Genomic DNA, 25475 nt, shown 5'->3' with positions numbered 1-25475 from the left:
AAACAAGTAGCAGTCAGACATATTTTAACATGACATGACAAAAGGTCCTCCAGTTCATCTTCGCCATCATCCACACACAGTTCAATATCATAAAGAGAGAGAGAAAAAAACTGGTTCAGAATTTCCAACTTGTATCGTTCCAAGCAGTGCCACTATTCCATAGCCCCCTCGGGTACATTTAACTATTTTCAGCATTAGTTTTGCTACTGTCAGTAAAGAAGTTTGTCTGATTATTCTAAGTGTGCTTGTGTGTCTAAAACGCTCATCTAGCACAATGTTGCACAAGGATTTTGGAAAGTATATGCTTAGCACTGTAAGAACATATTTCCCGAAATCAGTCAAACATTAATTGCATTATGAGATTGGGGGGGAAAAAACAACAACTGCAACATCATCATCATTCAGTCAGTGTAAACCAGTGGTTCCCAAACTTTTTCATGTCAAGGACCCCCAGCTCTAGCAGTGATTCTCAACCCGTTTCATTTCAAGGACCCCCTCAGTTTGACATGCATATTAGTCTACAGACCCCATTTAATGACACCCCCAATTTAAATTGTAAAATAAATGTTAATTTAATTCAGTGTACAAATGAAACCAAATGGACGCTACGGGTCCATTTTGGTTCCATTTGTACACTCAGAGTTACAGACCTTCATATATACTCTAAGTTACAGACCCATAAGGGTCCATTTGGTTCCAAACTAAAATTTTGCTATGGGGACCCCAACTCCCTGAAGGACCCCTGGGGGTCCCCGGACCCCACTTTGGGAACCACTGGTGTAAACGCAGCCGTCCATGTATTTATCCTCAATGCCATGTTGTTCAGCATCAGCACCCTCCCTGGCTCCATCCCTCCCTCCCTCCCTGACCGGTCCCCGGATGGATGCAGCACAGCTGTCACACCAGAATTGGTCACCCCATCGAATATTGTGGCCACAGTGTTGTTGGCTAGCTGTGCCTGTGTGAAAGAACGTTTTAACTGGCTGCGATGTTCGAGAGATTGTTTACTGTAGCTACACAGTCTGATTTGATATTCTGATGAAAATTATTTAAAAAAACGAATCGGATTTGACACGGCATTAACTATTAACATCGCACACTCATAAATATACCGTATTCCCATGAATGACCACCAGATGTCGCTGCTGGGCCATCAACGTAATCTCGATAGGTCACCAATTTCGGTGTAATCCCTGCACCTCACGGTCCTGAAGGATGCTATACCATACCAGCTAGAGGAAGCAGCAATTCATTAAGTCGTCTTTGTGTTATTTCTATGTTTATTTTAATTTAATTTAATTTCATGAAAAATAGTGGAGTGGTTATAGCTGTTCTTTAACCATACAGTCGCTGTCTGTTATAGTGACCACCACCGTAGTCCACCATACATTTAGTTGCTGTCTGTGTTATATAGTGACCACCACCACCACCGCCCACCATGTTTCCGTCGTGTTGTTATTCCAAGCCCGCAGGAGGAGCAGCAGCAGGAGGAGAGAAGAACAGCACGACGGCCCGGGTGTTCTTGGGTGTGTTCGTTGTGTACATGGCGCACACCGCGTGGGTGGTGCACGGCTTCCTGAACAACAAGCCCTGCGACAGCACCAGAGGAGAGACCTGTGTCACCTCCTACCTGGCGCAGAGACCCAGGCTGCAGGTCGGTCTGATGATATCTGTCTGTCTGTCTGTCTGTCTGTCTGTCTGTCTGTCTGTCTGTCTGTTTGTCTGTTTGTCTGTCTGTATGTCTGTCTGTCATGCCCATGCATAGGGCTAAACTGGATCGCTCTGGATTAAGAGTGTCTGCTAAATGCCTAAATTGTAACTGTTCATTTGTATCAGGGACTACTGTAATTGTAGGCCTATGTAAAAAAAAATCACACCCGTGTGAACTGAGTGGTGTAAGGTCTTATATAGCCTGATCAGCTGTGGTCTGACGTAATGTCTGACGTAATTAAATCACACCCGGGTGAACTGGGTGACCGTAGCAACCATGCTCATTTTTTGGTACGAACAGACAGACAGACAGACAGACGGACTCGTAAACTAACAAAGCCAGTCGTAGGAGTGGTTTACACCACTCAAAAATAAAAAAATAAAAATCACACCCGTGTGAACTGAGTGGTGTAAGGTCTTATACAGCCGATCAGCTCTGATCTGACGTAATGTCTGACGTAATGAAATCACACCCGGGTGAACTGGGTGACCGTAGCAACCATGCTCATTTTTTGGTACGAACAGACAGACAGACAGACAGACAGACAGACGCGTAAACTAACAAAGCCAGTCGTAGGAGTGGTTTACACCACTCAAAAAGCATAAATCTCCAGCACCAGTTTTAGCTGCTACCGTAGGTAATTTCCATATGTACAGTAGTATAGACCTAACAGGTGAACAGAATCAATAATCTGACACTGTATCCTCTCTCCTGTCTCAACCAGTTAAGTGTTTTCACGTGCTTGGAGCCAGATGAGAGCCAGCTAAACCTCATTGTGAAACTGGACCCGTTTGACATTCACTCTTCATTTGAACGGTAACTTGATTATCATTGTTTCCCCTTTCATATCAACGAAGTAGCTGATCATCATCATCAAAAGATAAGCAAAAACAATTATGTTTATTTGTGTGTGTGTGTGTGTGTGTGTGTGCGTGTGTGTGCGTGCGTGCGTGTGTGCGTGGCTGTGTGTGGCTGTGCGCGTGACGCGTGTGTGTGCGTGTGTGTATGTGAGACGTCTGTGTGCAGTGATGCAAACAGCCTGCATCCTTAGGGCCGATTCATACTCCTATTTTAGAGCCGAATAAAAGTCGGTTCGGCGCTGTAGAGCCTATAATGTGACGTCATTTGAGGTTCGGGGGGGGCGGATACCGTCCTAAAGTCGGCTCTTCGGTACTACTGAAAATTTCTGACGAGCCGAAATCATTTCGGCACTACAGCGCCGAAACAGCAGTAAAATAGGAGTATGAATCGGCCCTTAGACTCACTAAATTGAGAATCATGTCATCATAATCATGTCACCCTCCGGGGGTCCTGGGATTCAGCACTGTAGCCTACTCTATAACGTCATTGAAGTAGGACTCATAAAATGTCCCTGGGACTCATCTAAAAGGCCACTCCTGGGTCCCATTACATTGAAAACCTATTTACATCACTGTGTGTGTGCTATTTTCTCTCTCTCTCTCTCTCTCTCTCTCTCTCTCTCTCTCTCTCTCTCTCTCTCTCTCTCTCTCTCTCTCTCTCTCTCTCTCTCTCTCTCTCTCTCTCTGCAGGCAGGTGAATGTCACTCTGCCAGAGGAGACCCGGGCTAATGGCAGCCTGCATGCTATAGTGTACGTGCATAAAGCCGGCGCGTCCCCTCTGGAGGACAGGGAACAGGTCCACTACACTGCCCTGCTCACCACCTACGTCCCCCCCAGACACAGAGACAAACACAAGGTGAGTCTCCTCTGGAGGACAGGGGACAGACAGGTCCACTACACTGCCCTGCTCACCACCTACGTCCCCCCCAGACACAGAGACAAACACAAGGTGAGTCTCCTCTGGAGGACAGGGGACAGGTCCACTATGCTGCCCTGCTCACCACCTACGTCCCCCCCAGACACAGAGACAAACACAAGGTGACAACATGTAGTATAGAGCAGGGGCGGGCAACTTTGTTGATGGAGAGGGCCACTATAGTTCCACAGTCACTCCAGAGGGCCACATACTTTCGTATAGGCCAAAATAGCCGATCTACAAGCTCAAAACGCGTCGTGGTGCGACACGCTTTGAGCTTGTAGATCTGCTATTTTTTGCTATAGGCCTATTGAATTTGCTATATTTGAATTGAAATCCTGAATATTTTGGGTATTATTTTTTGCTATTTTTGAATTGGAATCCTGATAAGTTACATTTTTATCGTTACACTTATTATGAACTTTATTATGAACTTAAATGCATTGGAAATAAAAAAAAGACTAACATTTTAATACTAGCCATTGAGCTACCAATATAGACTGAAGTAATTAAAGCGGGTCATGTTTGCATGTTTAGAATTGTAACAGCTGAATTCAATAATATATCAGTATTCCAATATTAACCGGTGGGCCACATTAAGTGAATGTGAGGGCCGCATGTGGCCCCCAGGCCGCCAGTTGCCCATGTATGGTATAGAGCAGGGGTGTCAAACTCATTTTGGGGCAAGGGCCACATTGCGCGAAAGGTGACTTGATGAGGGCCGCGGCCAGTTGCAGCTCACATGGGTTGACTTACACTACTTGATACTTGGCTTTGTTTTCTAGACTGTTTATTGACATAAATTGACTTTATTTGTATTACATGTGGAAAAAAGACCCAATAAACCACTCGAAAATAGTTAAAAATGCAATCATTATTGTATCAAAAATATCCAAAATGGCAAATTGACATGTAGCCATCATGAAATCTGACACTTTGCATCTCTTTGCTTTGACTATCGTGTGTAAGTAGACTATATTCCTCACTTGGTAAGGGAAATTAAACTCTACTGAGCTGTAACAACTATGGTTAGCCTCTCCATGTCCTGCTGTATCAGAGTGTGAGGAGAGTAATCCACAACAACTCAACTAGTAGTTGAATAGACTGTTAACGAGCCCATCAGTGACAACATTCCGCACCTGGGCCGCATGCGGCCCACGGATCACCAGTTTGACACCCCTGGCTTAGACCATAGCTATTCCTTCATTTCATTCCATCCCACACACACACACACACACACACACACACACACACACACACACACACACACACACACACACACACACACACACACACACACACACACACACACACACACACACACACACACACACACACACACACACACACACACACACACACACACACACACACACACACACACACACACACACACACACACACACACACACACACACACATTCCTGGTACTCAGCTGTTCATTGTTAAGCAATTAACACTTTGTGTGCCCACACACCAAAAAAAAAAAAATTGGGCGGCTCCGCGGGCCGCAAAATGCCCGCGGATCGCCAGTTTGACACCACTGGTATAGAGTCTAATAATGTGGCCTTCCTGTAGCCTGGGAAACCAGACAAATCTGCCAAACGAATCCCTGGGGAGATTATCTACGCAGTGATATTAGTCTGACCCAGAGCCATAGAGTAAGACAGAGTTACGACAACTCTGTTCACTTCATGGGGCCAGGCTCTTCTACATAGACTTATATTCGTTTGTCCCTTTAAAAAGGGACAACCTGAAGTGTACGGAATGCATTGGAGTCTGTGGGCTCGTGTGAGTACATGAGCCACGTGACCAGGCTGTTTTCTATCCCCCCCAATGTCGTAACTCTGTCTTACTCTATATGGCCCTGGTCTGGCCATGCCAGGCTAGCCGTCCTGCCCAGTCTTTAGCTCACAAATCCACCACACAAGTTTTGGTGTATCAAAGCTGTGGCTGACAACCAGTCCAGCATGTCTAGTTGTGGTGACGGGATCTTGCCCTTCCTGTATCATTTGGAAAGATGAGTTCTAGAGTTCTAGAAAGCTAGGCATGGCCGTGCCGTAAGAATGGGACTGCATTTTAGCACCGTTGCACTACTCTATATTGACCTCTACATGGTATGTACAAGTAATTTTCTTTTCCTTTCTTTTCTTTTTCTCTGTTTGTCCGGTTCAGAAACCCACGCCTAAATCGGACCTTCCCGTTGCCCATTGGAGGTCCCGACTGTCCATCACTATGATGTCAGAGGACTTCAGCTTCAACAGGGCGGGGCTTCCCAGCGATGTGCGGCGCTACATGAGGGTGTAGGTGTCAGTGTTGTTTTTGGCATAGTCTCTTCGATAGTTTTCATTTAGTTTCAGTCACATTTTAGTCACCCGGAATGTTTTAGTGTTAATCTAGTTTTAGTCGACTAAATATCATAAGATTTTAGTCGACTAAATCTGCAGTTGATTTAGTTGACTAAAATGCATTTTGGCGGGCCTTGATGCCGTCGTAATGACTGTTTTTACACTTGCTGAAAATAGCTGATAGCTACAAGCTCACAACGCGTCGCAGCGCGACCAAGTGTAAAATGACTTATACTGGATCTGTTGTCCACTAGTCCCTTCCTAACATTTTAGTCTAGTTTTTATCTGTTGACGAAATTGTCAATATATTTAGTCTTCAGTGGAAAAAGGTAGTCAACGGACATTTTTAGTTCGACGAAAACAACACTGGTCCACTCTGTCTCCACCCACCACCACAGACATGAGGGTGTATAGGTGTCCACTCTGTCTGCACCCACCACCATGAGGGTGTATAGGTGTCCACTCTGTCTGCACCCACCACCACAGACATGAGGGTGTATAGGTGTCCACTCTGTCTCCACCCACCACCATGAGGGTGTATAGGTGTCCACTCTGTCTCCACCCACCACCATGAGGGTGTATAGGTGTCCACTCTGTCTCCATCCACCACCACAGACATGAGCGTGTATAGGTGTCCACTCTGTCTCCATCCACCACCACAGACATGAGGGTGTGTGTCTACTCTGTCTCCACCCACCACCACAGGGTGTATAGGTGTCCACTCTGTCTCCACCCACCACCACCACAGACATGCGGGTGTATAGGTGTCTACTCTGTCTCCACCCACCACCACAGACATGAGGGTGTATAGGTGTCCACTCTGTCTCCACCCACCACCACAGAGAGCCATCAAATCACTATAGCAAAGAGTCAATCACATGTTTCAGTGTTGGACCTTTGAGCTGGTGACAACTAGTTTGTAACCTAGTGGTGGGAAAAGTACCCAAACATATCAATACTACTGTAATATAGAAATAATACTCTGTTACAAGTAAATGTCCGTAATTCAAAATGTGAAAGTACAAAAGTATCGACATCAAAATGTACTATCTTTTGAAAATAGCTTATAGGGCTGAAGTGGTTAATGTATGTTTTGTAATAACTAGACACTGTGCCCGTCGGCCACCGGCCTACTTGGGAACGATGCAAGTTGTTCCCAATACATTGACTTCATTGCATTGCAGTGACTCGTGACTCCAGTGGACTCGGTGGGGGTTGAGTCCCGAGTCCCTTGGTCCGAGACAGAGTCAAGTCAAAATAAGTAAAGGGAAACTTCACTCTTTTTTGCAAAATAATATAATGTTAATTACGTTTAGAAGATTTAGAACACTTTCCTGGGCGTCTTTGTGTGTGTAATATGTGGTTTTAGATATTTTAGCAGTGAGCCCAGTGTCTCTGATGTCATGGACACTGGGGGCTCACTTACTTCCTGGACTACATGTTGGGTGCGTTCGGAAATGCGCCCTGAACGCACTGGTGTGCTCTCTTGTCGTTCGTTTATTCAGTGCACTTGGTGCGTTGTCGTTCGAAAATCCAGTGCGCTGCGCACCGGGTGTGCCGAGTGCCCGCACTGAGCGACCCTACCCTGAAGCCGGGGTTGTCCAGTGTGAATGAGTCACAGCTGTGGTCGTTCGTAAATAAGGCACACTGTGACGTCACCGCCCACCACACTCAACAAACTGACCACATTCCCGGTGCACATTTCCGAACGCACCCGTTGTCTCAGTAAGACATCCCTCCCACTATCCACAAGGAGGAGCAGTGCACCAAAGCATTATGGGAATTGTAGTCCAGGAAGGAAGTGAGCACGATGACATCAGAGACACTGGGATCACTGATAAACTCTAAAATATCTAAAACCACATATTACACACATAAAGACCCCCAGGAAAGTGTTCTATATCTTCTAAACGTCATTAACATATTTCTTTTGCAAAAAAGGTGTGTCCCTTTAAGGGCGAGACGAGTAAATGAAAATGTGGAAAATGTCCTACAACACTAACCTTATGACAGCTCCTTATTAGCCTGGCTAATAAGCCAGACCCAATCAGCCGTTGGCAAAAAAAAAAAAGCCTGCCGGCGGATTACGGTCTGGAGAGGCTCAATTGTACGCCCATTTCCTACACCAGAGAACTGGTGTGGCCAATCGGGACACGGTATGCAATATGGGCGGGCTTTGGTACAGTGACGTTCAATGCTTGAGACCTTTGACTGACAGTAGCTCTGACCAATTGCGTCAAAGAGAAAATGTTTGAACCCGCCCCCCGGGAAACAAGATCCATACACAGCATCTCCAGACTCAAATACCACACGACAGTGTGATTTGAGTCTGGCTTATTAGCCAGGCTAGCTCCTTATATGGCCGTATTTAACCTTACGACACAGATCCTTATCGATGTTTAGAACATATAAACATCAAGTCTTCCGAATCCTAACAGTTTTCTGAAAAAAACCTATGTTGCTATTATATTATTAGTATTATATTATTATTAACCTATGTTGCTATTATATTATTATTATTATTATTATAATATATTATTATATTGCTGCTGTCGGGGGGGAAACCTCTTCATCTCCACAGCGTCACACAACAAAAAGTAGCAGATCGGCAAGCTCTAAACGTGGTGCGAAGCGACGCGTTTTGAGCTTGTAGATCTGCTATACTTTTGAATTGGAATCCTGAAAAGTGAATCAATACCTATAAATTATTAAGGATTTCATAATTTCCCCCCCTGGAATTTCACACCCAGTTGAGGTGGTGAAATCTCCTTCGCACACGCACGGCATAATCCAGTGTTTTTTGAAGATTAGCACCTTTACAAACAGCTTGTATAGAGAAGGTTTTGACAGCATTGTGCTGTTTAACTCGGCTAACGGGCATCTAAGCTGTCAGCGGTTATAAATAACATGAAGGACTCTTTGGTCCTCGTTCAGAGGTTGGCCGCACACCCGGACTCTCGCTGCTGGTTCGTGGCGTGGAACCCCAGCGGGACTCTGCTGGCCTCGTGCGGAGGCGACCGTGCCGTGCGGATCTGGGGACGAGAGGGCGACGCGTGGCAATGCAAGACGGTCCTCCGGGACGCGCACCGGCGCACCGTGAGGAAAGTGGCGTGGTCGCCCTGCGGCGCCTACCTGGCCACGGCCGGCTTCGACGCCACCGCGCACGTCTGGAGAAAGACGAGAAGCGGCGAGTTCGAGCGCGTGGCCACGCTGGAGGGCCACGAGAGCGAGGTGAAATGCGTGGCCTGGGCGCCCTCGGGGAACCTGCTGGCCACGTGCGGCCGAGACAAGAGCGTGTGGGTGTGGGAGGCGGCGGACGAGGAGGACGGGTACGAGTGCGTTAGCGTGGTGACGTCGCACGCGCAGGACGTCAAGCACGTGGAGTGGCACCCCGCGCGGGCGCTCCTGGCGTCGGCCGGCTACGACGACAAGATCTGCATCCACCGGGAACGGGACGACGAGTGGGAGTGCAGCGCCACCCTGGAGGGACACGCGTCCACCGTGTGGAGTCTGTCCTTCGAGCGAGGTGGGCGGCGGTTGGCCTCGTGCAGCGCCGACCGCACGGTGAAGATCTGGAAGGAGTGTCGTCGTGCGTCGCCGGAGGAGGACGACGGCGGCGACGCACGAGACGACGAGCCTTGGCGGTGCGTCTGCACTCTGTCGGGGTTCCACGCGCGGCCCGTGTACGACGTCTCCTGGTGTCGGCTGACCGGCGCCTTGGCGACCGCCTGCGGAGACGATGCAGTGCGCGTGTTTCGGGAGGAGGAGGAGCCCGGCGGCGGCGCCGATCCAGACCGGCCCGTGTTCTCCCTGGCGGCCCACGCAGCCAAGGCTCACGGCCAGGACGTGAACTGCGTCAGCTGGCATCCAAAGGAGGCGGGGCTCCTGGCCTCCTGCGGTGACGACGGAGGCGTTGCGATCTGGAGATACCAAACTGATGCTGAATCTGGTTTCTCGTGACATCAAACATCAAAGTGCTCTTTCGGGGGTAATCGGCTTGGCCAACGTTGAAGCCGCTCTGTCTGCCCTATACTGGCGTAAGCTGGAACTGCAGGACGTTTTGTTCATGGAGGTGGACAGGCGTTCAGTGACGTCATGGCGCCAAAGTTGACCTCATACTTAAGACCACGCTCAAGCCAACCATAGCCCACCAGTGGTACGTACTTCTGGCAGACTTGCGGGTGCTTCAAACGCCACTGAGAAACTTCCATTGAAATGAATAACTGGGTCCGCTAGATTATTCACAACTCTATGCGCGGAGCCCTCATTCAATGCCACTTTGACTATTCTTGCACCTCCTGGGTTCAGAAACATCCCAATGTCACTGTAGACTTCAAACCTCCCAAAACAATCTGACTCGACTACTTTATACATTTGTGAAATTATTGTGCATTGTGCATTGGTGAGGGGCGCTAACCCCTCCTATATACAGCTTTTGTCCCCACACGTCTCAAGATTTGCAGTTGACAATGAAAGGGGAATTCAGGTCAAATGTCCGCTAAATATTGTCCCCCACACGTCTCAAGATTTGCCATTGACAATGGACGGAGAAATTTGGTCAAAATGCCGCTAAATATCACGTAAATGAAACATCAAAACATTAAACGCCATTGAAATTGAAGGGAAAATGTACGTCATATGTAAACGAGCAAATCTGCTAACCAATCACAGGCAACAGCAGGCATTCTGATTGGCCAGTATGAGATGATGCATGATGATGTATGATGATAAGAGCGCCCCTCACTTCACACGGGTGTGATTTTTCTAAATCAAATCCGTTATTAGGGGTCAAGCCCAAAGGGTCAAAGACCCCTTGTTTTTTCGTACGGGTTCTGCCATTTTTTCGCAGTTTTGTGCTCGTTTTCCACGACATTTGGCAATATGGTCGTGGGAATCGCTCAAGACCTGAAGCTCACAGTCAGTCAGCCAATCAGCGTAACAAAGATCATCTCCAGTCTCCAATCAGTGAACGGCACGATCCCGGAACACGGACCCTGATTGGGTCCAAAATCTGGACCCTGCTATATTAATTTGTGGGCGTAACCAAAAAGTGACATCATCTCTAGTCTCCAACGTATTTTGGAAGAGTATGACGTCACTCCTTTCTATATTACATTGCTTGTTAGTCCTATATAATAGTAATTTTAATTTTGGCATCATTGGCCATTTTTAGCAGTTTTGGCAGTTCCGTTTGATTGATTGATTGATTGATTGATTGATTGATTCATTTTTTTATTTCACACTATGTAGAATGGGTACATTTCAAACGAAAGCACAAGTCAATACAAGAACTGCTACTTTAAGGACGAAACCATGAAAAGCACTAAGACTTGTTTACATCAGGGTCCTCCATTTTCAATTCATCAGAACATTTAAAGACGTGCAAATATACACTTTATATATGACAAACAGGAACCATCATAAAATAAAGTAAAAATCACACCTGTGTGAAGTGAGGGCCGCTCTTATCATCATATCATCATGACGTAACATGTCGATTTGCTCAGACACATATTGTGCATTCTCCATTTATTGTCAATGGAATTTAATGTTTGTGTAGGAATATTCTAATATAATATCTGAAGGGGCTGGCGCCCCTCACAAAAGGGAAAAACATGTACAGTATGGGGAAAAGTCACACCTGTGTGAAGTGAGGGGCACTCCTATCATCATACATCATCTCATTCCGGCCAATCACAATTTGCGCCCTCCCTTTTTATCCTCAATATGTACTTTGCTCAGCCAATCAAATCATCGCGTATGGGGTGCTCAGCCAATCCGATCATCGCTATGGGGTGCTCATAAACAGACAAAGCTGGGCATCAAAATTATTTTGAAAATTGCATATAGGGCTGGTTAAGTGGTTAATGTATGTTTTGTAATAATAATAATCAACATGTACAAACTAACTAGTTTTCAAATAATTGCAGTGGCAGTGGAGTAAAGGCCTCTGAGATGTAGTGGAGTAGAAGTATAAGTACTGAAAATTGGAAATATTCAGTTAAGTAAAAATACCTCACAGTATTGAGTAAATGTACTTACTTAGTTACTTTACACCACTGTTTGTATCCCAGAGTGTCATTTTGTCCTACACTTTCCAAACTCTCATTTCTGTTTGTAGAGACACGTAAACTAACAAAGCCAGTTGTAGGAGTGGTTTACACCACTCAAAAAGATCACACCCATGTGAAGTGAGCTCAGCTCTTATCATCGTACACCATCATGACATAAAATAGATATAGTTTGTGAACTTACACTAAAAGCTGGACATAGGAGGGGCTAGCGCCTCTAAAATAAAAGCAGACATGCTATGAACAAAATAATACCTCAAAAGTTATACCTGAGAATGACTCTTTAAAGGTATATTCAGTGATTTCACTTAATTATTTTTTTGTTTTGTTGTGATAATCCTCCCTACTATAGAGTGTGCTGACCATATATCCTCCCTGTCCCCAGTTAACCCCTGGGGTCAAAAAACCGTAGGTTTCGTTTTTGGCTAGGTGGCCCATCCTTCATCCAATCAGGATAGAGAGGGGCCTCCCACCAATCATGATCGAGCGGGGGCGGGCCTTGGTGTGTGTGCTGTTGGCCTGCTGCGTGTCCCCCCACTGTAGTGTGTGCATGTGCACTTCTTGTTACCGGGGCGGACCGGGGTTTTTTTTTCTCCAAATCACTGAATGCTCCTTTAACTGTCTCCGTGCAGATCTCAGGAAGGAAGGAGGTTCACCTACCTCCCCCTGTTACTGATAGACGAGCTGAGCTTCAGAGTCCATGACCTCATGGTAAGACCATATCTAGTACCTACTGTACCTACCTACCGTATGCAATATACATACAGTACACGTACACGCATGCATACATCTATTCTGTATGGTTCCGTATTTCTAGGAGATCCGCAGCAGTTAAACCCCAATTATTTGAGATAATCACAATTCAGTCAGATAGCTCACGAATAGATTTAACCAATATTTATTATAGAATGATAATACCAAGTGTGCATATAATATTTTAGCTTGGCGTTCATGCTCTGCTACATTTTTCTCCCTGTTCGGCACAATCAAACACCATCATTAAACATTAGGAGCAGGGAGATAGATATACAATAAAACCCCCCGTGGGGAACAGAAATAACAGAGCCCACCGGTGGTGCTGGGGTGGTGGTGGGAGCAAACATCACATAACAACCAGGAACCATGAGCAGAAGGAAGGCAGGAAGAAGCATGCAGTCCAGTGAGCTTAAGTAGCCCGCCCAATTGGTCAGCTGACTGCCACGTCAGCGAATGACATGTGGGTCTTGCACACACTGAATACACCCACAGTAATGCAGCATATTAACCACTTGCGTATATGTATGCGCCCTTGAGCACAGCATGACACCCCTCGAGTATATCTGACTGAACTAACTCCGCAAGCTACGTATCATTTATGTTTGCATAATCGTCAATCGTTTCCAACTTTCCATGTTGACAAAATGTCCATCCATTTTCAAACATTTTTGAGAAACAGCGGAAATAGTTGATCTGCAAGCTCACAACACGTCACAAAGTGACATTATTATTAGTTTTTAAATGTGTCAGTTATCTCTTTGTATATCTAAGTTATTTGTCATATCTGCCCTGTGCAATTTGTGATTACGAAGTCTAAAAGGCAAAACATAAATACGTAGGGGCGCCTGCTGGCCTAGCGGTCCAGGCACATGCCACATATAGGCTTTGGCCTGACAGAGCGTCGCGTGTTCGAGTCCCGTTCATGACGACCTTTGCTGCGTGTCTCTCCCCTTCTCTCTCTCCCTCTTTCCTTTCTTTACTATCAATAAAGGCAGAAAAGCCAAAAACAAATCTTGAAAAAAAAAAAGAAAATACAAATTGTATCATTCCAATGTTCAATGCACAATGAAATAGTTTAATCGCAATGATCTGTGTGTGAGAATGAACCGTCCACTAGCATTTGTAATCGTGACAGCCCTAACATACATCTCTTCTGTGTTTAACGGTTCTCTGTCTTTCTCTAGGAGATCAGCAGCAGTTCTGTCCAGTTGCCTCTGACCGTGTCATACGAGGCCATCTCTCTGCGAAGGTTCAGGATCTGGGTCCATCTGCACGACGTGGTCTATTCTCTTCGACAGTTTGGTGAGTCACGCTTTCTTTCAGCCTCGTACCAGTTGAACGATCCGTGTCCCAGATTTTGATCTATATTATACTGACAGTGTGTTCTACATTTTCATGCTATTAACCCATTTTGGTGTTTTAAACATTATGTTGTAATTTAGCTATTGAAAAATAGCAGATCTACAAGCTCATAGCGCGCCACCGAGTGGCGCGCTACGAGCTTGTAGGTCTGCTATTTTTGAAAAATCGTGAAAATATTTATTTCAGAAAACTGGAGGATTTAGAAGAATGTTTTTAAATTTTGAGGTCAGGCCAAAATGGGTTAATTAATCACTTTTGGAGTGAGCACGGACGCTATAGCGATTCCTGATGGGACTAAGATCCAAGCTAATTGTGTTCCGTCTATTTCTGAAATCCTGCTGGGAAGGTTTAGGAAGGGACTGTGAGCTGGGACTATAGCCTCGTTCCCATATATATGGGAACTAGCTAAAAAATCCTATCCTATACATCAGCGGTTCCCAACCCTTTTTGGCCGTGCACCAACCAATATGCAGCATAGGCTGTATTCTGCATATACTTGCCATATATTGGCATACTATGTTAATATATTTCAAATAAAACCATAGCACCTCCATTAGCGTTTTCATGTCGCGCACCCCCTAGAACAGGGGTTCTCAACGTTTTTGGCCGGGGACCCCCGGAAATGCTTTGGCAACGTCTCGGGACCCCCGCCCCGCCCCCTCCCGACCCCCAATATAAATTGACTGCTACAATAACCTTAAACCATTTTGGGCGGGAACCCCTTTTGGTGTTTTAAGCATTGTTATAATTTAGCTATTGAAAAATAGCAGATCTACAAGATCATAGCACGCCACCGAGTGGCGCGCTACGAGCTTGTAGGTCTGCTATTTTTGAAAAATCGTGAAAATAAAATTTAAAAAAAAATCTTTTTTTTTTGTTTTTTTTGAAAAAAAATTGGGGACCCCCTAAAATAATTTGGCGACCCCCTAAAATAATTTGGCGACCCCCCGAGGGGTCGCGACCCACGGGTTGAGAACCCCTGGCTATACATCATTGACGTTTAAAAATGCACACAGCAGTAGTTAAGTTTTCACATTGGTATCACTCATGAGCTATTAGCTATAGTTTTGGTGTGGACTCTGCCATCCACTTGAGATTTGTAACGACATATAAATCATCATGGTTATAAATGTCCTTGCTGGTTGCGGACTCTCCTCGATCCGTGTCCGTCCAGGCTTCAGCGAGAAGAACATAGACGAGATCAAAGGAACGCTGATGGACTCCAACCTCTATGTGCTCCTCCTGACCGCTGGGGTCACGGCTCTGCACGTAAGGACACCAACACTCTACTGTACATCTGCAACACAGTTGTAGATGGTCTGGCTCCTCTATATCTGTCTGACCTTCTATAGCGCCCCCCCTGACCCCCCCCCCCCCCCCCCCCCCCCCCGGCGGTGCAGTGCAGGAGGGGGGGGGGGGGGGGCACATAATATTATGTTGCTTAGGGCCACTAAACGCCTAGAACCGGCACTGTTTGTATCATTTATGTTGTTCTGTAAAAGTGGTGGTATTAGGGCTTGTTTGTGTGTGTGTGCCTCGACGGAGCGGGCGGTAGAGTTTCTGCTATCTGCGTGCTGGTTGTGGTGGGCCGGTCTGGGCCAAATTCACACGAAAATGACCGGGCCGAATTTTTGTCCCAGTCCAGCCCTGCTGCGGTCTGAGGGCCAGCTTAATCTCAGGGTCACAAATAAGACCCGCTTAAAGTCCAGAGGCGACCGAGCCTTTTCTGTTGTAGCCCCCAAATTATGGAACTCACTCCCCTCCCACGTCAAATTGGCTCCTTCCATCGAGACTTTTAAGTCTCGCCTAAAGAGTAAAGACCCACCTTTATACCTTGGCTTTTAACCCCGCTTGAGTTTCTTCGGTCCTTGTATATGTGTTGTTCTGTGTGGTAGCTATAGTATATTTGTTTTTATTTTCTCCTGTACAGCACTTTGTAAACCCTGAGTTTTGAAACGTGCTATATAAATAAAGTGGATTGGATTGGACTGTGCTTTTCAACCCTTTTCACATCAAGACCATTTGAGCCACGGACCACCATTTGATGAGATCTTTACAATTCTGTATTGATGTTGGTACTATTAGGAGCGATAACAGGCAAACGTTGATCAAAATAACAAAGCTTCTACATTCTCTAATTTGTAGAATTCTTGCAAATTAAGTAATGCAAATGTTTAACGGTAATTTTGCATTCTCAATAGTTAAAGATCTATAAGGGTTAATTTGGTTAGCAACTCTCCATCATTTAGCTGGGGGCCACCTGGAACCCCCTCAAGGACCACTGGTTGAGAATCACTGATCTACGATAATAATAATTACAATAATACTCAAATCAAAATGCATGCTTGCTTACGTTTAATTTGATGGGTTTTTCATATATATATTTTTTCCCAGCTCATCTGTGAGTTCCTGGCTCTTAAAAATGACATCAGCTTCTGGAGGAAGAAAAAAAGCATGCTGGGAATGTCCAGGAAGTCAGGTGAAAATGACGTCATCAGCAACCATAATAATTACTTGCGCAAGTAATGTTTTTCGCCAGGTGCTACGATGCGTACGTCCCGCAGCATTGATTGATTGATTGATTGAAAATTTTATTAACAGTTTGCAGAATTACAGTACATTTCAAGCACAAACTCAATACAAAGGCTGTTAACTGTGAGTGGACGACCCAATTAAGCATTACACTTGTTTACAACAGGGTCCACCATGTTCAAATCATCAAAACATTTAGAGACGTACAAATAGACACTTCTATATAGACAAAGAACAGTACAGGAATTCATCATAAGGAGGTAAAAAGGGAAAATAAACATATACAGTGAGGGAAAAAAAGGGGGGGGGGGGGGGGGGGGGATTCAGATTTTACGGGGGCCAGTTTCGAATTGCAGCCATCCGTAGGTGCCCTTTGAGTGCGGTTTTGAAGGAGTCAAGGGATTCGCATGTCTTAATGACTGTTGGTAGGGCGTTCCACATTTTGGTGGCATAGGAGCGAAAAGAATTTAGTCCCTTGTTTGTGCCGAATCTGGGTTGAACATGATTCGTTGCACTCCCTCTGGTGTTGTGGGTGTGGACTTCGTTAACATTAAGGAAGTATCTACACAGGTACATGGGTATCTTGGTGGAGTATCGAATCTTGTGGACCAGACCCATTGCAAGATGCTGTACTCTGTCGCCGACCCTAAGCCATGCCAGTCTGTCAAAGTGGGCAGGGGTGAGGTGGGTTCGGGGGGTGAGGCCAAGTAGGAGCCTGACCAGTTTGTTTTGGGAGCCTAGTTTTAAGGGCCTTTGAGGTGCTGTGGTACCAGGAGGTGCATGCATAGTCAAAGAAGCCTTGTACAAGCAGCATATGAGCAGCATATGAGCATATGACGTGATGAAGATATGTACCAATGCCAGGGTATAATTGGTTTACGATGGTGACGTAATGATGATATGTTTCAGTGTCGGGTGAATTAAAGGGACATACGCATCAAACGACCCGAGTAACCACTAATCAACTCACAAATGACATATACATAGAGGCATGCCCTTTAATCACGTCATATGCTGCTACGGGACATACGCATCAAACGACCCAAGTAACCACAGTATACCGCTAATCAACTTACAAATTACATATATACCGACACTGAAACATTTTTACGTTTCTTTTTTTTACATTTTTATTATTCCGTTATAGCCTGGCATTGGTACATATCTTCATCACGATATATGCTGCTACGGGACATACGCATCAAACGACCCAAGTAACCACAGTATACCGCTAATCAACTTACAAATTACATACATATATACATAGAGGCATTTCCTTTAATCCACCCGACACTGAAACAAATCCTTATGTCACCATTGAGAGCCAGTTATAACCCGTCACTCACCCGTATTAATTTCATCATTACTTAATTGATTGTTGTTAATTACGTAACGAAATAATGTTTTTGAATTGTTTAAAATTAATTACCTTTTTTTTTCAATTAATATACATTTCTTTTCATCTGATATCCATGACTTATTTTTCTTTGAGAAACTACAAGTGGATCCCGGACACTTCTAAATCGATGGGACTGTATTTCTTTTATAGATAGAATCTTTTACCATACTTCAAAATACTACTTTTTTACCTCCAAAAACTAGGTACGTAGCAAATAGCTAAACCTAATAATTCAATATTGCAAACGTTCTTTCACAGAGAGGCTGAGATTTTAACGTTACTGTACTGTAGCAGTCTACAGTATTTGCACGCTCTGCCTGCGTACTGTGCAACCAGCAAGTAGGCACTCGACAGAGTGCAGTTCTAGTTTCATATTACTGTCATAATGACATTCTGGTCTCTACATGTTATGAATAACAATAAAGTGACTAAAGCCTCATTTATACTGATTTATATTGAAGTATTACAGTGTCACTTAACGAAAATAAGCCAATAAAAAGTATTGTTAGCTTGTAGATCTGTTATCTTTAGTTAATAATAGATAGTAAGTGTTCTCTCTGTCTCAGTGTTGTGGCGTTGTCTCAGCACGTTGCTGGTGTTCCTGCACCTGCTCGACAGTGACACCAGTCTGCTGGTTCTGCTTCCAGTGGGCCTGGGAGCGTCTGTAGAGGTACTGTATATACACACCATGACTTGAATACACACAGGACAGGACCACAATGGAAACAAAGCCCTCTCTGGCCGGCTTTTTTGTGTTATCCTTATTAGCATCGTTTTAAAAATCGTACCACTGTACTATATTTGCAAACTGTTTACTCAGGGCCGGAAGAGGTCCCTCTCTGCCCCCGAAACGGTGCCTCGTAGGCGGGCAGGGGAAGCTCGTAAAGGCCCTGGGTAAAACATGGAGTATAGTATTCATTCAATCAAAAACCTCCAAAACTAACGAACAAACAAACAAACAAACAAATTGACTAAATAAATATCAATCTATTAATCAAAGCATTTAAGGAAAATTAGTGCCTGACTGACTGACTGACTGGATTATGTTTGTCTCTTCAGGTGTGGAAGATGTTTAAAGTGTTTAACATTCACCTGCGGTGGCGAAGCGGCAGTTCAGTCATCCATGTAAGTTCCACAGTCCAGTTCTACATGGTGGTTAGACGGACAGTGTGGTTGGTTACATGTATTTTAACTGTTTAAGGACGTGTGTACTGTACACGTCTTTTCTAATCAAATCGCGGGGTGCCTTGGAAGTGTATACACGTCTGCAGGTCCTTTTTAATGATATCAAACGATACTACAAAAATCAAAAAAAATATTTTTTGCCTTTTTCCTTTTCTAGACATGTTTTGTGCATGGCATGCGCACTGGCGTTCACTTCCTTGTTTACGGGCCGACAGATGTTGCTCATATCGCTGAATCGAAATCGCTCTGCATGGTTTTGATCATAACGCTGATGTTTCGTCTTCATTTCTGACTTAATCAAGCATCTCGTTTGGAATATAAACGCTTCTAGAGAGAGGGGGGGGGCTAATGGAAGTAGGGGCTTTTCAGAGTCAAATCTACCTCATCTGCGTGGCACTCTAGTGCCTTTTATTATGAAAAAATTCCCTGGCAAAGGTAGCGTTTATCAAAATGTTTGAATGTATTGAATACAGAGCAGGTCTATAACAGCTCATGTCCTGCTGTGTGTGTGTGTGTGTGTGTGTGTGTGTGTGTGTGTGTGTGTGTGTGTGTGTGTGTGTGTGTGTGTGTGTGTGCGCGTGCGTGCGTGCGTGCGTGCGTGCGTGCGTGCGTGCGTGCGTGCGTGCGTGCGTGCGTGCGTGCGCGTGCGTGCGTGCAGGTTAATAAGCTGGACGAGGCTGAAAGGAGGACAGTAGAGTATGACACACAGGTAGTATTATATTCTAAACATTCCATAGATACAGTCACTTGTGAACTCGTGTGCAGCAGATAAGAGCAGACACACATCTTCACACTCGTCCTTATGTGTCTCGATCTGCTCCAGGCGTGGAGATACCTGTCCTACCTGGTGTACCCTCTGTGTATCAGTGGAGCCATCTTCTCCCTGGTCTATCTGCGCTACAAGAGGTGAGCTTCATCTCCGCATGCTTAACCTATTTAGGCCTGACGTCAAAATAAAAAAAAAGTCTTCTGAAAGAATATATTTTCAAAGATTTGTGCCTCATTTTCACGATATTTCAAAAATAGCAGACCTACAAGCTCGTAGCGCGCCACTCGGTCTGCTATTTTTCAATAGCTAAAGTATAACATAATGCTTAGTTAAAACACCAAAAGGGGTTCACGTCCAGAATAGGTTAAACCTCTTAAACCCTCCAAGTTTATAGTGAAACAGACCTGAGTCACAAGTTATATTTTGGCCCACCTTTTTTTGGGGGGCGAATATTCCCCCCAGAATTAACAGGAATGCTGGGGTTCAGATGGTTAAGAACTATGACTCCTCATGCATAGAAGGAAGCATGAGGTCAGTCCGCTGCCCCCCCCCAGGTTGGCAGAGGAAGTGTAGCGCCCAGGATTACATTAGATAATTGACACTGGGTGAAGAAATGGGTTACAAAATCGTGGGATAGAAAAAAAAGAAACATAGGTTTTTAGAAAACTTTTAGGATTTAGAAGCCATTATTTTAGAATCGGCCTCAGTCAACAAATGTGGTTAATATCACACGTGTGGACCACAGCTAAACCTAACACTATGTTGTGTTGACTTGACAGCCACTCCTCCTGGTTAATCAACAGCCTGGTGACTGGTGAGTCCTGTTGCATCTCCATTATCATCATTATTTATACACATAAACCATGATCCAGGGAGCTCATCCCATCTCCTTCCTCTCTCCCGCCAGGAGTCTACGCCTTCGGCTTCCTGTCCATGACTCCACAGCTTTACGTCAACCACAAGGTGAGCAGCGGAACCCAGTCTCATCTCGTTTTATTACCCAGCTAGAAGAGCTACATAAATAATAATACATAATGGAACACATTCCAAAGCAGTATACGATATGCACATAAGACAAAACAACAACAATCAATAATCAGTCTGAATCAGTCAGTCAGTCATACAGTTTATCTGATTTGGGACAAACTAGACAGATGAGTCGAGTTTTTGGTCAAGAAATTCGTCAAAGAAAGTTCAATGGTCAAAAGTATGACGACTATAGCGAATGTCGAATATGGCACGGCGATGCGTTGTGAGCTTGTAGCTTGGCTAAATTTGCTATTCGTCATACGATGCAGTATTTACAGTATGGCTATACTGTGCACAGCAAGTGCATTCTTACACGCTTTAGCTTGACCTCGCTCTCATCCGACCCCATGTCCCCTCTCCCTCCCTCTCCCTCTCCCTCTAGTTGAAGTGTGTGGATCATCTACACGGGACTGTTCTGATGTACAGAGTGAGTTCTGACCCATCCACTCCCAGACTCAGGTCTTAATGGGTTAAATTACGGTGTTGCTTGAAGTCTCTACTATGATAAGTATATCTTCTGAAAATGTATTGTTCTCCTCTCCTCTCTTCCTCTCCTCATTTCCTCTCCTCCTCCTCCTCCTCTCCCCTCCTCTCCCCTAGGGGATGAGCACCTTGGTGTCAGACGTGTGCTCCAGTGTGTCCTGGCTCTCCTCTGTCTCCTTGTCCTCCTCCCACCAGCTCTCCTGCTTCAGAGACGAGCTCCTGTTCCTCGTCTTCCTCTACCAGCGCAGGCAAGAAGCGCACGCACGCACGCACGCACGCACGCACGCACACACACACACACACTCCTGATGTGCTGGTTGTACCTTGCATGGTTTCCGCTGCCATCAGTGTATGAATGTGTGTGTGAATGGGTGAATGTAATGCACAATCTATGTAAAGCGCCTTGGATAAAGGCGCTATATAAATGCACCATTTACCATTTAACACTGATTGTGTGTGTTTTTCCAACAGGTGCTAATAACGCTGGCTGATTATGTGTGTGTTCTCCTAACAGGTGCTACGCCTGCAGGGTCAGAAGGGAACCAGCAGGGGGAGTCCACACTCACAACAAGAAACTAAAGACTCAGTGAGAGGTCGGCGCCACCTGCTGGATGGACCATGAACAACCAGAGGAATCAACCATTATGGATATGAAACCAACCTGGAAAGACTGTGAGGATCATTAGAGAGACAAAATATGAGCAGTGGATCTTTCTTCGGCACCGAATTCACAAACTACGGCTACTACGGGAGGCCGGTGGCTCTGAATCTGATCCCTGTGTTCACATGATGGGTTTGACCCACTAAGCTAAACAGCTCAATACCTAACAGTGTGAAATGCTGTACGTGTGTGTGTGAGTGAGTGACGTGTGTGTGTGTGTGTGTGTGTGTGTGCGTGTGAACTCCAGCTGCTGTTATGAGATAAACTTATTCAAGCACTAAAGCAGTGTTTCTGAACCTGTGGTCACTTTTTTTGGGGGGGGTCCCAAAACGACAGTAAGGTGACAATGTAAAGGTTCCATTTGGTTTAATTTTATGCTCTCAAGAGTTAAAGATCCATCTAATGAGGGTCCATTTGGTTACCAACTCTTCCGTCATTTACAGCTGGGGACCACCCGGAACCCCCTCAAGGACCACTGGTTGAGAACCACTGATGTAACTGAATTAATCTTTTTACTAGACATACAGTCGTTAGATAGATATCCAACATCTGGGACACAACTTTAGTTAAGTGTTTTAACGGCGCAACAGTTAATTGGACCAATCAATTTAATTGATTTGAATGAAATAACTGATTTTTGGAGGGGAATCTGGTTATATCATTGTGACGACTTCATTTTGAAAAATAAGAAATAGTGAAATAGCAAATCTACAAGCTCACGACGCATTGCATGGCAATTATTTTCCTAAAATTGCTTATTTTTGTATCGATTAAACTGATTTAAAAGAAGTGAGTTGTAGCAAACCAGCTTTTCTGGAGGTTTCTTCCAGATAGCCTATATTCTGTATGTGGTGCATAAAAAGAACTGAACACTGTTCCTTCCCATGGAGCTCCGACTCTGGCTTCACCGCTCCCAGCCAGGCGACACCAAATATCTGAATGGTTTGTGATGTCCTGTAAGCAAAAATCATAACATGTATTTTGGCCCTAAACCCATTCAGTGCTTTATAATCCAACAGTAGTATTTATTTTAAGTAACATTTTTTGACAGACTGTGTAAAGATGTAAAATTGGAATGATATGGTTCCACCTCATTGGTTAATTACAACAGGACCCCAATGGAAAAAAAGCCAATAGGCTTTGGAGCAACTTATTCTACTCAGTTAAAATTGACAACGTTTCGATGTATCGGTCGCATCTTCGGCAGGCATGACCTGACAAAAATGCAACCGATACATCGAAACGTTTTAAGTTTTTTTTTTAAGTTAAGTTTTTTTAAGTTAAGTTTTTTTTAAAGTTAAAATAAGGGCTTAAACTGTCTGAGTTGCTCCAGTGCCTTCCTTCCTTCCTCCTGCTAACCAAGGACTATTAAATGAGGACAGGAAGCAAAGACCGTACGGTGGACTCCATGTTGCTCCCTGGAAGGAAAGAAACATGCGCAACAATGGGCTATATGCAGCCAACACTTCCGCCGTTCAGCTTCCTTGGTCTCAACTGCGCATGTTTCTTTCCTTCCAGGGAGCAACATGGAGTCCACCATACGGTCTTCGCTTCTAAACCGTATTTTGGGCGGGAACCCCTTTTGGTGTTTTAAACATGTTATAATTTAGCTATTGAAAAATAGCAGATCTACAAGCTCATAGCGCACCATCGAGTGGCGCGCTACGAGCTTGTAGGTCTGCTATTTTTGAAAAATCGTGAAAATATTTATTTCAGAAAACTGGAGGATTTAAAAGATTTTTTTTTTATTTCGAGGTCAGGCCTAAATGGGTTAATTAACCTTGCTGCTACCTGCCCTGCCTCTGAGATGCACCAGATTAGCCTGCCATAGGCTTGATAGGCGCGGTTGGAACTCCCTTCTTCTTAAGAAGCCAATAGGCTTTCTTGGACTCATCCTCTTAGGAGGCCTTGCATTGTACTGTACTTCCCTGTGCTTGTCCATGCAAACTGTTAACGAAGTATTCAAGTATTTATAGGACTCTACCAGTGTTGTTTTTGGCAGCAAATTCTTATTTTAGTTTAGCCATAGTCTTTGGAATGAAACTTAATTTAGTTTTATAGGCATATTTTAGTCACCTGGAATGTTAGTCTAGTTTTTGTCGACTAAATATCAGATTTTAGTCGACTAAATCTACAGTTGATTTAGTCGACTGAAATGTATTTTGATGCCGTCGTAATGACTGATTTTACACTTGCCGATCTACAAGCTCACAACGCGTGTGAGATTGTAGATCGGCTATTTTCAGCATGAAACCAAGTGTAAAATGCCTTGTCTTATTTATTACTGGATCTCTTATCCACTAGTCCCTTCCTAACATTTTAGTCTAGTTTTTATTTGTTGACGAAATGGTCAATATATCGAGTCTTAGTTTTAGTCATCGCTCAGTCATAGCTTTTTAGTTTGAATTCAGTTTCCGTCAATGAAAAAAGGTAGTCGACGAAAACAACACGGGACATTTTGGTGTTTTAAACATTGTTATAATTTAGCTATTGAAAAATAGCAGATCTACAAGCTCAAGCCACTCGGTGGCGCGCTACGAGCTTGTAGGTCTGCTATTTTTTGAAAAATCGTGAAAATATTTATTTCAGAAAACTGGAGGATTTCGAAGATTTTTTTTAAATTTTGAGGTCAGGCCTAAAAGTCTTAACCTGCTTCATGGTTCTTCCATAGTGTGTAGTGTGCATATTGCAGGGGCACATTGTCAGCTTTCTAAAACACATGTCAGAGACAACGAAACTCTGTGTATTTAAAACCCATTTCTGAGATCAGATTCTAAAAATGTCTTCTACATCCTGACAGTTTTCTGAAAAAGCTATGTTTCTACGTCAGTTCTTCGATTTTTCAAAAATAGCAGACCTACAAGCTCGTAGCGCGCCACTCGGTGGCGCGCTACGAGCTTGTAGATCTGCTATTTTTCAATAGCTAAAGCATAACATAATGCTAACACCAAAAGGGGTTCCCACCCGTCCATATAAATGAAGGAATATACATACTATACCACTTACAGTATCATATTTGCCATGACCTACTCCTACTGTATCGTCGTTGCAAACTGCACACACCCATGCAGTGTCGTGCATGCTTCTTGAGGACTTTGGGGGACTAGCGCAGGATGGGAACCTTCAACTGTACGACCACCTGCTGCAATAAAATGCTGTCAAGTTCACAGCTGAAATGTTCCCCCGACTGATTTCACTTCTTTAAAAAATATATTTCTCTCTCTCTCTCTAGATGCACAATATTGAAATTACGACCGCGATATCCGATTATTTTCAGGGTCATATCGGCCTATAACGATACCGATATATTATTATTATTATATTGTATTTCAATTAAAGTTAAACTCAGTGCTGGTGTTTTATGTTTTAAGGGACCAAGCCCGAAGGGACTTC

The 25475-nt window shown here is 44.5% G+C and overlaps 2 protein-coding genes across 2 annotated transcripts; both read left to right on the top strand.

Annotated features, from left to right (window-relative positions):
- Window positions 1-1438: 1438 nt before the first annotated feature.
- LOC306924913 (lipid scramblase CLPTM1L-like) lies at window positions 1439-22011 on the top strand (the record flags this gene model as incomplete). The annotated part of the gene is made up of 17 exons (XM_079503595.1): window positions 1439-1654; window positions 2436-2527; window positions 3262-3427; window positions 5663-5790; window positions 12539-12617; window positions 13847-13964; window positions 15199-15293; window positions 16419-16503; window positions 18522-18625; window positions 19015-19080; window positions 19799-19849; window positions 19964-20046; window positions 20689-20723; window positions 20817-20872; window positions 21321-21365; window positions 21539-21669; window positions 21936-22011. The coding sequence occupies 17 exons, from the start codon at window positions 1439-1441 to the stop codon at window positions 22009-22011; spliced, it is 1626 nt and encodes a 541-aa protein (XP_079359721.1).
- LOC306924339 (putative cytosolic iron-sulfur protein assembly protein ciao1-A) lies at window positions 8743-9795 on the top strand (the record flags this gene model as incomplete). The annotated part of the gene is made up of 1 exon (XM_079502831.1): window positions 8743-9795. The coding sequence occupies one exon, from the start codon at window positions 8743-8745 to the stop codon at window positions 9793-9795; it is 1053 nt and encodes a 350-aa protein (XP_079358957.1).
- Window positions 22012-25475: the final 3464 nt, after the last annotated feature.

Source organism: Electrona antarctica (genome assembly GCF_951216825.1).
Source record: "Electrona antarctica genome assembly, chromosome: 6".
NCBI lineage: Eukaryota > Metazoa > Chordata > Actinopteri > Myctophiformes > Myctophidae > Electrona > Electrona antarctica.
The sequence above is the reverse complement of the archived record's forward strand: the minus strand, read 5'-3'. Positions and strand labels throughout refer to the sequence as shown.